General features: G+C 28.2%; 1 protein-coding gene across 1 annotated transcript in view; it reads left to right on the top strand.

The window, feature by feature from the left end:
* Positions 1-12,692, top strand: part of cnk (connector enhancer of ksr) — a 90,669-nt gene that overhangs the window by 13,446 nt on the left and 64,531 nt on the right. Inside the window, 3 exon segments of the mRNA XM_075377798.1 lie at positions 2,090-2,218; positions 2,964-3,199; positions 5,201-5,423. Coding sequence (XP_075233913.1) covers positions 2,090-2,218; positions 2,964-3,199; positions 5,201-5,423 — 588 coding nt within the window.

The following is a 12,692-nucleotide window of genomic DNA, read 5'->3' as shown; positions in this document are numbered from 1 at the left end:
TTTGAGCTCAAGGAGTTAAAGAAATGCAAAACTGAGGAGAGATGAAAAATAAAGCTAAACTGTTTGTGGATAAGAAATGTAGAGGTTAGGAATCACAATATTGAATCGTGTTGTGGTATGTAAGGATAAGGAAAGAAGTATTAAGAGATAATGTTTTTAATTGGAAGGGGGAAATAAAGTGGAAAGGTGAAAGAAACTGATAAAATCTTAGTGCAGAAGAATTTAGATATTGCAAGGTAATAGATGTAATAGAAGAGTTATTGTCAATATGTAAGAAGTAATTGTCAATTATTTTTTTCATACGAGTTTAATTTTTTATTAAGTTAGGAAGAAGTTCTAAAAAATTATTTTTAAGTATAATTAATAGATTTTTGAATAATTTTGATTTTCATAGATAACATGTAGACCTATTAGATAACATTAATATAAAACGTATAATGATAGTGTATTTCAATCAAACGTTTTACAAAATTGCCAATTGTGTCTTTGAAGATAATGATTATATATTATTTTAAACAAGAGAAGTAACAATAAACGTTTATATGACTTTCAAAATATACAAAAATTAGAACAATCCAGCAATATACTAACTAATTAGCAGCGATTGCCCTAATTGCTACATTATACTTACCAAACTCGCATTCACCCCTCAAAAAAAAAACAAAATATTTTTGTTAAACTTCACAATTAACAAAAAAACATTTATGAATAGTAGTACACAACAGAACCAACCTTTACAAATCACCTCACAGAAGCAAGGTGTATATAAAGATGTTATTCAGAATATGAAAGTTTAATCATCCTTCATAAAATTATAATATCAACACATTTTAAATTCTGCACATTTTCTTCTAGATTTCTTAAAACATTAATTATAACACCAAATTTAACAAAAAAGCAATGCACATAGAGATGTAACAATGAGCAGATAATGCATGTCAAATATACTATTTGAATGCATACTAACCTGTTGACGCCAACCTCAGTATGTCATACGGAAATGGGTTCACCGAACAATTTATGAATGCAAGAGGCAGACTTTTTACAGGATGCACATATTTTCTTTTAAAATCTGCATGACACTAACAAAGCTTGCCTGAAATAAATCTATTTGAAGCTTTTTAATCTTTAATTAGATGTGTATGTAATTTAAACATAGTGAAAAGTACCTACTATATTATCTTTTCTACATGACACTAATGACAGCGTAAGGCTGCAATTATTTTTTCATTTTGTAGAATTGAATAGAATAATAACAGATTGTGGGGGGGGAGATGTAGAATTGTTCTTGCATTATATAATTAGTTTTCATAGGATAATAGAAAAAAAAACGAATAGAATAATAGATATAAAATGATATTAATAAATAATTTATGTACTTTTCTGTGCATAATGAAAATTTCTTAAAAATCCCACTTTTTTGGCTGTATTATAGAAGTTTTAACAAAGATGTGCATTTTGTACTGGTTTTTTTAAATCTCCTCTGTCTGTGGACTGTGATCAGGACATTTAAATCCTCCGGCACCGAAGGGTTAAAGAGAGTTCCTAACTACTTGAATGCAGTTAACAACAATGTTGACTGCGATAAATTTAAAGAAGCCAAATAATAACTGAAAAGACCTTCTGACAACTCATAACTCTTTTTCATACATTCATAAAGTAATTTGCTTTTAATAAACTAAAAAAAATTATTTCAATACCTTTACACAATAAATTTGATTTTTTAAGTTAACTGCATTACTAAAATGTTACAAAACACAATTTTAGACAGATTCTGATTTTGTTTTTTATGTTATTAATTTTATATTCTGTGTTAGACTAGTTTCAGATGTTTATCTAGATTAACCATAATAGTTAATTCTGTAAACTTTATGTAGCAGTGTTTAGAATATTTTAAACATGTCTATGTCTTTTCTGGTTATTCTAAATTTATGCTTTTGTTTAAGTAAATTTTTTTGTTACTTATAGTACTGAATTTTCTTGTCACAACTTTCCTTTGATTTCAAGATGCTTGCTTCATGATATAACATTACTACTCATGTTATGTCCTTATTTGCTATGATTGTATCTTATCTTTTATTTTTTTTAGGGTTTCTATATTGTACCAAGTTTCCATGGAATTCATGAAATTGGAGAATTAAAGTGTAACAGTGCAGCCCATCAGTGTGGAAAAATAGAACCAGGAGATGAGATAGTGCAAATTAACTACCAGACAGTAGTAAGTTTTACTGAATGCTATTTTCTTGTTCACTTTAACTGGTACAGCGGCACACTTTGCTGCAGTCATTATCTACTAAATTCAGACAATTTTTTAGTTATCTGTCTGAAGAGAAACTGTGTCGAGCTAAACAGGTGGACACCAATTAAGGAGATAGAAAGAGGTTCACTGAACTAAATGAACTAAGAGAAGTTCACTACTATTGGAATTTAATCCTCACTTCATTAATTTTATTTTGTAGGGCTAGACTCCCTGAGCCATTTCATTGTTGAATAATTTTTTTAAAATCAATCTCCAAATGGTGATATGATTTATGGGGGTGTCAATTTTATGATACTTCTATAAAAAGCCAAATTTATTTTTATTCTTTAAAGGGATTTGTTATTATTATTACCGTTTCATTTTTCATTTTCTTTAGTTTGAAGAGTTAATATTGTATGTGCAATTTTTTTTTAATATTAAAAAGGGGTTTAATGTGGTTGAAAATTTTGTTATTTTTCTGCTTCATTTAGTGCTTCTATTTTAAACAAAATATCATCATTTCAACTTCCTGAGAATGTGTGTTAATAATACTTAAGTAAAACTTTTCAGACGCTTGTATTGAGTTCAGAAGTGCAATAGGATATCTTGTAATTTACTAAATTGATGATTAATGTCCATTATTATTTCTTGTTCAGTTTTTAATTTTTATCCAAGTTTTTCCTTTTGTTATTTATTATCTTCATTATTAATTTTTTTTTATTAGGTCGGATGGCAGGTGAAACAAGTAATGGCGTTATTTGAAGAATCACCTACTGAAGTATTGTTGACTATAAAGAAACGTCCCAGGCACACTAAAGTGTATGGACAAATATACATGAAACCTTACAGATTACCTAGCAAGAAGAAAACTCAACGTTCTTATACGCGTTGGCATGAAAATTTACCCTCACCAAGACCTGAGCTTTTAACAATACCGGATTTTGAAATGCCATTACCAAAGTATGTGTTATTTTATTTTCTACTACCATATATTAAATCATTAAATCTTTTTTACTATTGAATTTAATAATGATATTAACAAAAAATAAAGTACTTTATTAAAATTGTAGAATTTATGAATATATTGGTTTGTAAGAAGGTTTGCTTTGACTGTCATGTTGCTTAGAGTAATTGTGGTTGATTATTTTCTTTAAATAGTGTTGCCAATTTATAGGTATCATTCTCAAATGCTACTTGTGGTTTCATTCATTTGTTTTGGTTTTTAAAAAATTAAAGTTTTTCCAATTGTATAAATTTGTTATTGCTGTCACAGATTTAAAAAATCTTAATATTATTTTGATGACTATTTGGTATATGAAGTGTTTCTTCCCTTGACAGTGTTTTCTCTTCCCTTAAGAACTTCATAATATTGAAGATGGTGGAATTAATGCAGATAAAATTATATTTCTGTTTTATGATGTTATATTTATTCAAATGTAGTGTTATTTTTAAATCAATATTTGTAATATAAATTGTAGTACATACTGGGTGTTCTGGGACATATTAGCCGAACTTTAGGAACTGATTCAGGACACGAAAATGAACAAAAAACTTCATATTGACATAAGTCCTATTTTGTTTTGTTTCCCTTCTGGATGCCATTTTGTGATTTTCAACAAAAAAATTATTTCTCAGGAAGGAGTAAACCTGATTTAATTAAATTTGGCAAATCTAAAATTAGTGTCTTGTTCTACAAAATAAAATGATTTGAAAATGTCACCTTCAAAAATTTCAAAATGGTGGTCATATTAATTTTTTAATCTTCAATATCTTTGTTATTATTTGCTTGATCAAATTTTACTTTCACAAAATTTATTAAGCATTTTAATTTGAACAAAATGACATCTCATTTGTAAAAATCCATTGACAAACAATTGAGTTATTGCAGACAATTAACCTGGCAATACGCTTGCAGACTGTAAGGCATGCTGACAGTTTTTTGCCTGTTTTTATTTTCTCCACTAAATGTAATAAAAATTATTTATAATAAATAATATTAGTAAATTAATAAAAATTAATTCTGAGATCATTTAACTTTTAATATAAGCAGAAGTTAACGATATCAAATTATGTACAGAATTAGTGTCGCTCTACCTGATGTTCAGTCCCGTCATTTTAATGGAGGGATCATCTTCCTTAAAATTTACAATGAAAAATTTAAGACAAAGCTCAAGTTGCTCTGGAAAAATTCATCAGCAAATGGCTTAAATATTGCTATAAGTGAATAAATAATAATGAAGGAAACAGTTCTTAAGTCTTCAGAATATGCTCTGTGGAAGTGTAAATTATTACAAGTCTAGAATATTACACTTATACAGATTTCAAAACATTACTTTAAGTTTGTCTTGTCTGTTGTGCTTTCTATTAGTTTCCTTTCTACTCATTTTCTACACGCTAGGATTTAATTGTTTAATATTTATTTTAAAATTAATAAACATTTCATTAGCAGTGTCTATTTCTAAGTGCATGTAATAACTGTATTATATGTTTAGTTTATAATTTTACTCCTTGTGTAGTAATTAAAGCTTATCATCTTTTTTTATAAAATTTATTTTGTTCTGTTACTAAAAATATAACCTTGTTTTTATGTAACTTATGAATAATGTATTTTATAAAATATTCATGACTGATACCTAACCTTGTATCACACTTTTACAAGAGGTATTCAAATAATTGAACCATTTTTTTAAATCTTTGTTAGTAATAATTTTTATGAAAATTAAATTTAATTAAAAGTTATATGTAAATTCATCTGATTTCTAATATATTATTTTTCAAGATCACTAATATATTGCATTAAATACAAACAATATTTATATGCTCAATAAAGTGCTAATAGTAGGTTTTGTTGGTTAATTCTGAAAAAAATTATTTTGTCCTTTGAAAACTCATTAAAAATCAATTATCTTTTTTTAATAAAATTTTTACTTTTATTAATAATTATGATTTTTTTTGATGCAGATTGATAGTTGGAAGCAGTGTAGAATCAACAGTTAGTGATGTTGGTGTAACTCACCTGCCATCATCTAGTTCTGAAGAGGAGGGTGAAGGTGTTTTGGGAACAAATTCTTCTCCAACCAGTGTTAGAATGTATCTTCCAAAACCAAGGATACCTGTACAAAGGCGTGCAACAATAACTGGTGCCAGCCCTATTAGCAAAACTGCACCTATTGATCTGCAACAGGTTAGTGGCTTAACATTTTTCTCTCCTTTTTAATATTAAAATATCATGGGTCTCTTAATTTTATCACAATTTTTTTTTTTTTATAAATTATTTTGTAGATTGTAGTGTAGTCTTGTGAATTACAAGTAATGAATTAATGTATAGTACTGAGAAGAATGTTTGCACAGCTTTATCTGAGAATTTTTTAACTTGTATAAGATTACCATTAATGAAAATCAATCAAATCATTCTAGTGTCTAGTATTTTTTTAACGTCACCTGATTATTAATTTATTTGAAAGCATTTGTAAATTTAAAAAAAATTGGTGAACCGTAAATTTTTATCAGTTATAAAAAAATAGTAAAAAGTTTATTTTTTTTAACAGCCTATATATTATTTGTTTTTAAAACACTGAAAACAATGTATTTTTGGTTTAGTATTTATAAATTTAAATTATGTATTAACATTTAGTTTTGAAGCAATTTTTATGTCATGAATAGACTTTTTTTATATTCTGTCCATACAAATCTGCTGCCTAAGACATCAGCCAGTCAGACATTGCCATTCTTTACTCAAACCAGTTCCTTGAGTTAAAAGAAAGTGTAGATCGGGCAATAAGGACGTCGATAAAATGTTTTCATTGATATGGTTCTTCTTTACAGTATGTTGAGAAGTGTACAGTTGCATTTGTCTGCAAATGAAAACAGTTCTGCTGTCAGTAACCCACATCATTAGTTTTGAATATGTACGTTGATTGTTGTTCCTGCTGGATCAAATTGTTTTGCTTGAAACTTTTGTTTTTTAATAATTAAAAGTAATATTTTCTGTTTTCTAATTATTAGAAATGTCATACATATTTGTGTGGATTGCTGTTTTAAATCAAATATTGACATAAGAAATCAATTTTCCACTAGTAGTCATGATCTAGAAAAAAATGTCTCCCTCATCTTGCTCATTCGACACAAAAAATAAATACCCACATAAATGTCTTACTGTCTTAGCCTAATGTTACAGTTATTTAACCCTTCAGTGTCAGTTCTATATACTGTGCTCAATAAGATGTCTGAAAATGGGGTGGGAAGAACATTGATCTGTTTCTTAAATTGCTGTTTCACTTGGTCATCAAATTTGTCTACTTGAATGCTAAACCTCCCAGTTATCTCTTAATCATGAAAATTTGTTTGGCGTTTGTTATACTAATGATTTTACTGCTTTCCACACCTTATTAATGTAGATTCACAATGTACAAGTGAATGTAAATTCCATATAATGACTTACACCATTATTTACTTTTGCATTTTGTAATCAAATTGCAGACTTTACTTAACATTTAATGAAAGGTTTTATTTTCATAGTCATCATAATTTCATTGTAATGGAAAAACAACAGTCTGCTAATAAAATGGCCAGTAGCTATCTAAGGAACCAGTTGAAATTGCTGAGTATGCATAATTAATTGTTGTATTACTATATATTTTTTTCTTTATTGGCAACTGTTTCTTTTGGTAGGTGCCCTTTTTCTGCTGTACTACTTAAAAAGAGTTTATAATTGATAATTTGCATTTTTAAATGAATACGATTTATGATTTATGAAAACAAGAAATGTTTTCAGACTTAATTTGAGTAATCATATTGTCTTAGTTGTTCGTAAAAAGTATTGTTTTCTTATTTATTTATTTTCTTTACAAATTTATATTTTTCCTTAATACTTAAATCTTTCTAGATTTTAGGACTTTTTTCACAAGATATTTTAAGTGTAATGGGTTGTTGTTAGTTATTGGGAAATGAAGTTTAACATTTTAGGAAGGTCTTGTTGACATTGACTCTATTGATGTAAATTTTCTTTACCTCACTGTTAATATTTGTATCACTTTTTTGCTAGGTTTTACTACTGAAGTTCATCTTTAACTCGATGCTAAATTCAAGTGGGGTTTGTCATATTAAATGGTTGAATGGCACATGCCTCTACATGGAATGGATGTGCTATCCTAATATAGATTCTGGTTCTGTATGTAACCTATCAGTTTTTCAGAATTTGTGTTCTCTAATTGTATGTGAATATTTCTTAGCACCTGCTGCTATTAAGAGTTTCTCCAGCATTCATTATTTGGAGTGTATACATTTCCCTTCCTGGAATTTTTATGTAACACCAACTACTTATTTGGTATGGTCATATTATTAATTTTTTGTATCAGATATCCTGTTCGATGTCATAATTTATGGAAGTATGCTAATTAACATACAGAACTGTACCAAAGTATTAATTTTAGCCACGTGAAACTTAAATTTAACTTAAGCCATTGTATCAAATTACCAGAGTGGCAGGATTATATTAGGAAGACCTGTTTTTTATAAATGTGTGATGTTGTTAGTTTGTGTAATTTATGTTGTAGAAAATTATATTAAATGTGAAAATAATTAAACCCCAATTTTAAATTATTAAAAAGCGTATTTATTGTCGTCATCCTTATGTAGTGTTTGGTAATAAATTTACAAAATGTTTTCATTCTTGGTGAGACCTCTTGTTTTCTATTAAACCTGTTTTATTATTCAATGTGTGCAATATTCACATTCAGTGTATTAGATTATGTTTGTTTTCTAGTTGCATCCTTGCTATCTCTCTTGACCTAATATTTTATCTTACTGGGTTGGAACTCATAGAAGAGTTTCAACCAACACATTATTTGTTTGTTTAATTTTATAATTATTTTTTATAAGTATAGACTAGATAACCTACACATTTTAATTGATCTGTTTAGTCTTATGAATTTTTTACATAGTTTTTTAATTTATCATTTTCCTTGAGTATTTACACCTTACTTTTAGTTCAGTTGTTCTCTTGATTTTATGCTTACTATGATAATTTCAGTTACATACATTTAACATGACCAGAAGACTACCTTATGTTTTTTTACTCTTCCCTTTACTTATTACATCTCACTGTCCTCAGCTCTCACTCTCCTGGCAGCTGATGAGCTGTGCGTCTACAGGGAGGTCCAGTCGAACGAACACATGATGTTCAACTGCCCAGCTCTTGGGGGAGCCAGAACTCAGGTCACCCTGGAAGTTAGAGGTCAAGGGGAAAATTGGCCACTCACAAGCGGCAAGTCAATGTGGTGAGAGCCGCATTGTTGGACTGTGTGGGAGTTCCGTGATGCGGTTGCTTTGTTCAACCGACATCAGTAGTTTGCCTAAGGGAAAAGACTCCTTCCGTGTTGCTGTAGGAAGCTAACCAAGAGATATGGCTGGCTACCAGCCAGATTAAGGCTCCAAGCACTTTAATGGTAGACAGGTACTTGTTGGCATTCAGCGGCTTAGGCGTGGCAGTGAATTGCTGTCTTTGACGAGATAAATTTAATTATTGATAGTCATATATGTTGTAGTAGTTGATGGGGTGCGCCTACCCATTTTAGGGTTATATGACAAGTGGGCAGTGGGACATGCATGCAAATGGTGTATGATACCATGCTTATTCCGCTCATGCTTTTAGGTTAGCTCTAGGATCTAGTTAGGACACCAGTTGCTAAACTGTTTTAAGGCTCAGTAGCCGTTTGTGGCACAGACATTTGGTCTTATGTTTTAGTGCGACTGAATGGGGGTGGTGGCAGGAGAAATGCCAAGCAAACCATTCTCATTCTCCTCATTACTGTCATTTGTTTTTTGGCTATTTGAAATTAAACTTTTATATGAAAAAGCTACTGTAGGAGAAACTTTAGTGAATTAATTAATATTATACAGCATGTTGAAGTAAAAGTAATGTTAGATGAAAGTTTATAAATATTTTGTAACACAATCCATGACTTGACAGATATTAAATGCTTTATAAAATATTGGTAATGTTTAATTCATTAATAGGATAATTAAAAAGAAAACAGAGATGAGTATCACAGATAAAGATGTTTCACCTTTATTCCTTTATTAAAAATAATAACAATTTTTAATCAGTGTTATTCATCATATCACTGTGTCTGTCAATCAGAGCAAGTATAAACAGGAAAGAACGAGCGTGCATGAATAAACTTTCCAGGATACAGGAAGGAAGTAAGTAGGAACTGGCAATGGCTAGTTAATGATAAAAGGTCATGGTTCTTGATTAATATGAAATTACTGTTATGATCTTTAAATTTATGTTCTCATTTTGGTGTTGTTTCTCAACAATATTAACATTTAAAGTAAGAAAACGTATAATTCTCTGTATATGTATGCATGTGTGCATGAATTTATAAGTTAAAAAACTATATCTTTATTAGAATTAATTACAAAAAAGTAAGAAAAATTAATCTATCAATAAATACATTTTTATAATGCATCTGCTGTTGATTTCAACTTTGTTAATAGAAATAAAATGAAAAAATCTACCTAAAATAAATTTATGAAATACAATTACATACTCCAATTATTTGCATGTCATACAAAACAAGAAAAGTTCAAATTGGAAACATGAAAAGTGGTGTAAAAGTAATAAAAAATTGTAATCATAAAAATAAATATCAAATTAAATATATTTAATAAAAATTAAAATAATTATGTAAAATTCATTTATAAGACAAAGGATTTCTTTTCTTGTGATTTTTAATATTTAATTGAAATAACATCTCTTGACAAATGTGGATCCACTGAAATCACGTTAATGTCAGTATTTTAATTTTAGCACTTTATAAAGGTTTTTTTAGAGTTTTAATTATAAAAATAATTAAAATAAGATGCAACTTCATTTAATAAATCAGTATGGAAATAATATGAATGAGCTGTTAAAAAACAATATATCTTAGATGTTGGAAATTCATATTGAAGAAAGCCACAAGGAAAATGACCATTACTTTTATTACTTTGCCCAGAAAATATTGGAAAGATTGTGTAAAAAAAAACAGATTTATGAAAAATTCATTCTTCATACATTGTTTTCTTTTTGAGGAGGTAGCTCAAAGTTATATTTATAAACTCCATCAAGTAAAATCTCATTTTAAAGATCTTACTTTGTGAAGGAACAAGAAACTGAAATGTTTCCCCAGTATAAAGAGGTTGTATATTACCCATATATTAAGTGGCTGTCAGTTAAATTTCCAATGTAGTAAAGTAATTTTTTAATTTGGTTAATTTTCATTTACTATTAAGTATAATGTTTAAGTATGTTTTCTTTTGTAAAAAAAACTCTGTTATTTTACCATTTGATAAAATATAATTTTTTCATAGTGTCTAAATTTAAAAATGTAACAGACTTTTCTGTTTGTTTTCAAACTATAAATGTTTTGATTTTATAGATAAAACATTTACTTTATTCATAAATATTTGATATTAATGCTTTTAGTACCAATGTCTGATCAAACGGGACATCTGTAAATTATGCAAAAATTGCCAGCGTCCATTTGAACAGATTTTAAAAATATTCCTTTTTTAAATTAAAAATTCAAACTAACTGTTTAACATAATATATCTTATGTTGTAGAAAATTTTTTTTGTAAAAGATAAATTTAATTTCAAAAGCAAGTATATATGCAGCTTAGATAAATAAAATATATTAAATTTCATGTTGGCCAATATGTTTTGTTGGCAGTTCTGTAAATTGTCTTGGTCAAACCTGATGTTTGTTTTCAAACATCAGGTTAAAATTGCAATTATATGGAGGAAGACAGAACACAACACAAATTTTTGATTTTGTGATTTCATCTACTTTATAATGAATATATTTTAAGTAAGAAATGATAAAAAAACTAGATCATACAGTACAGCATTATCCAACCTATTAGACCTTTAGGAATTTTCACTTACAGCAAATGACTCATAGTTGTTTAACATAATTTGTACAGCCAGAATGTTGACAGAACACAGAGTAGTTGAAAGTAAAAGTTCAGTACAAAAAAATAACCAATTTTTTTTTTATAATAAAGAATAAATTACATAATGAACGGTAATAAAGTACATTAGGGTTAATTTAAATTATGTTTTCTTATTAAAGTGTGTTGGTTTAAGGTACGTACTAAATTCATTATTCTTTGAAATTATCAGTTACATAATGAACAGTAATAAAAAGTACATTAGGATTAATTTAAATTATGTTTACTTATTAAAGTGTGTTGGTTTAAGGTACTGAAATTCATTATTCTTTGAAATTATCAGTTCCTAAATTTAAGATTTTAAAAATTAAAATACAAAAATTATTCGGCAATCCAGTATACTTTTCTCTATGTACTAACATAAGATAGAAATTTTGTGCTTATGAATTTGCTAACAAACTACTGTATAATCCATTGCTGAAAATGAAATGGGGTTCTGGTAAGTACACTACCATATTTTTTTCTTTAATTGTATATTCGCTAGTTATCCCTATATTCGCCAGAATCCTGTTCACAAGGGAAAATATTTTTGGTCCTGTGAAATTCTGTTAACTCAGTTTTTACTGTAATTTACTTCTAGAAAAGTTTGGCAGTTCAGAATCAATATTCATGGCATTTAATATTTTCTTCAAGTTAGGAAGCTCGTTATTGAAATAAAATTAAAGCCTTTTTAATAGCGGTTTTAGTAAAATGATCCCACGTTATTTTACTTGTTTTTGATTCTTTTTAGGGCTAACATGTCTACCAGCAATTTTGTCTTTCTTTACTATATTAAAAGTTGTTCTTTTGCTAATGACTCTTGCACTTTTGCTTTCCTAGCAACGTTTCTGACTGCAGTTTTAGGGTTATCTTATTTTAAGGTTTTATAAATGTTTATATGTTGCTGATTATTTTTTTTCAAAGCTGCTTATGGGTTTTCCAGGTTTATGTTTCATGACGCAATCACTCATTGTTAAAACCTAGTTGGCACAAAAACACGGTAAATTAAAATTAATGAAAATAACATTGAATAAAATTGTTATAAAAGTGTATCATATCATACAGAGTGACATGTTAACTTACATTGAAATACTTTTTTCACTGAACTGAATAATTTTATGAATTTTATGAGGATTACAAATGATTTTATCATTGTTAAACATCAAAGACTTAATAAAATCTTTAATTGCTTATTGGGACCTCACAGTGCTAGACAAGTGTAACTTACATTACATTATTGTATACATAATGCTTTTGCTCTTGCATGTGGGAGTGACAGAATGATTCAGCCTAAACTTTCAAGATATTACTCTTACTCATACTGAATTCATACTAATATCTGCTGCACCATTTTATGAGACAAACTATAGGTGTAGTAGGGTAAAATAGCCATTTGTCACTGGTGGAGCAGAGTGGAATTTAAGTTGAGAACAATGTTTGTGATTTGGCCCCAAATATTATATTATTTTTGGTAAAAA

The sequence above is a fragment of the Lycorma delicatula genome, chromosome 10 (genome assembly GCF_047948215.1).
Source record: "Lycorma delicatula isolate Av1 chromosome 10, ASM4794821v1, whole genome shotgun sequence".
Taxonomy (NCBI): domain Eukaryota; kingdom Metazoa; phylum Arthropoda; class Insecta; order Hemiptera; family Fulgoridae; genus Lycorma; species Lycorma delicatula.
Note: the sequence above shows the minus strand (reverse complement) of the source record. Positions and strands in the feature narration are given on the sequence as shown.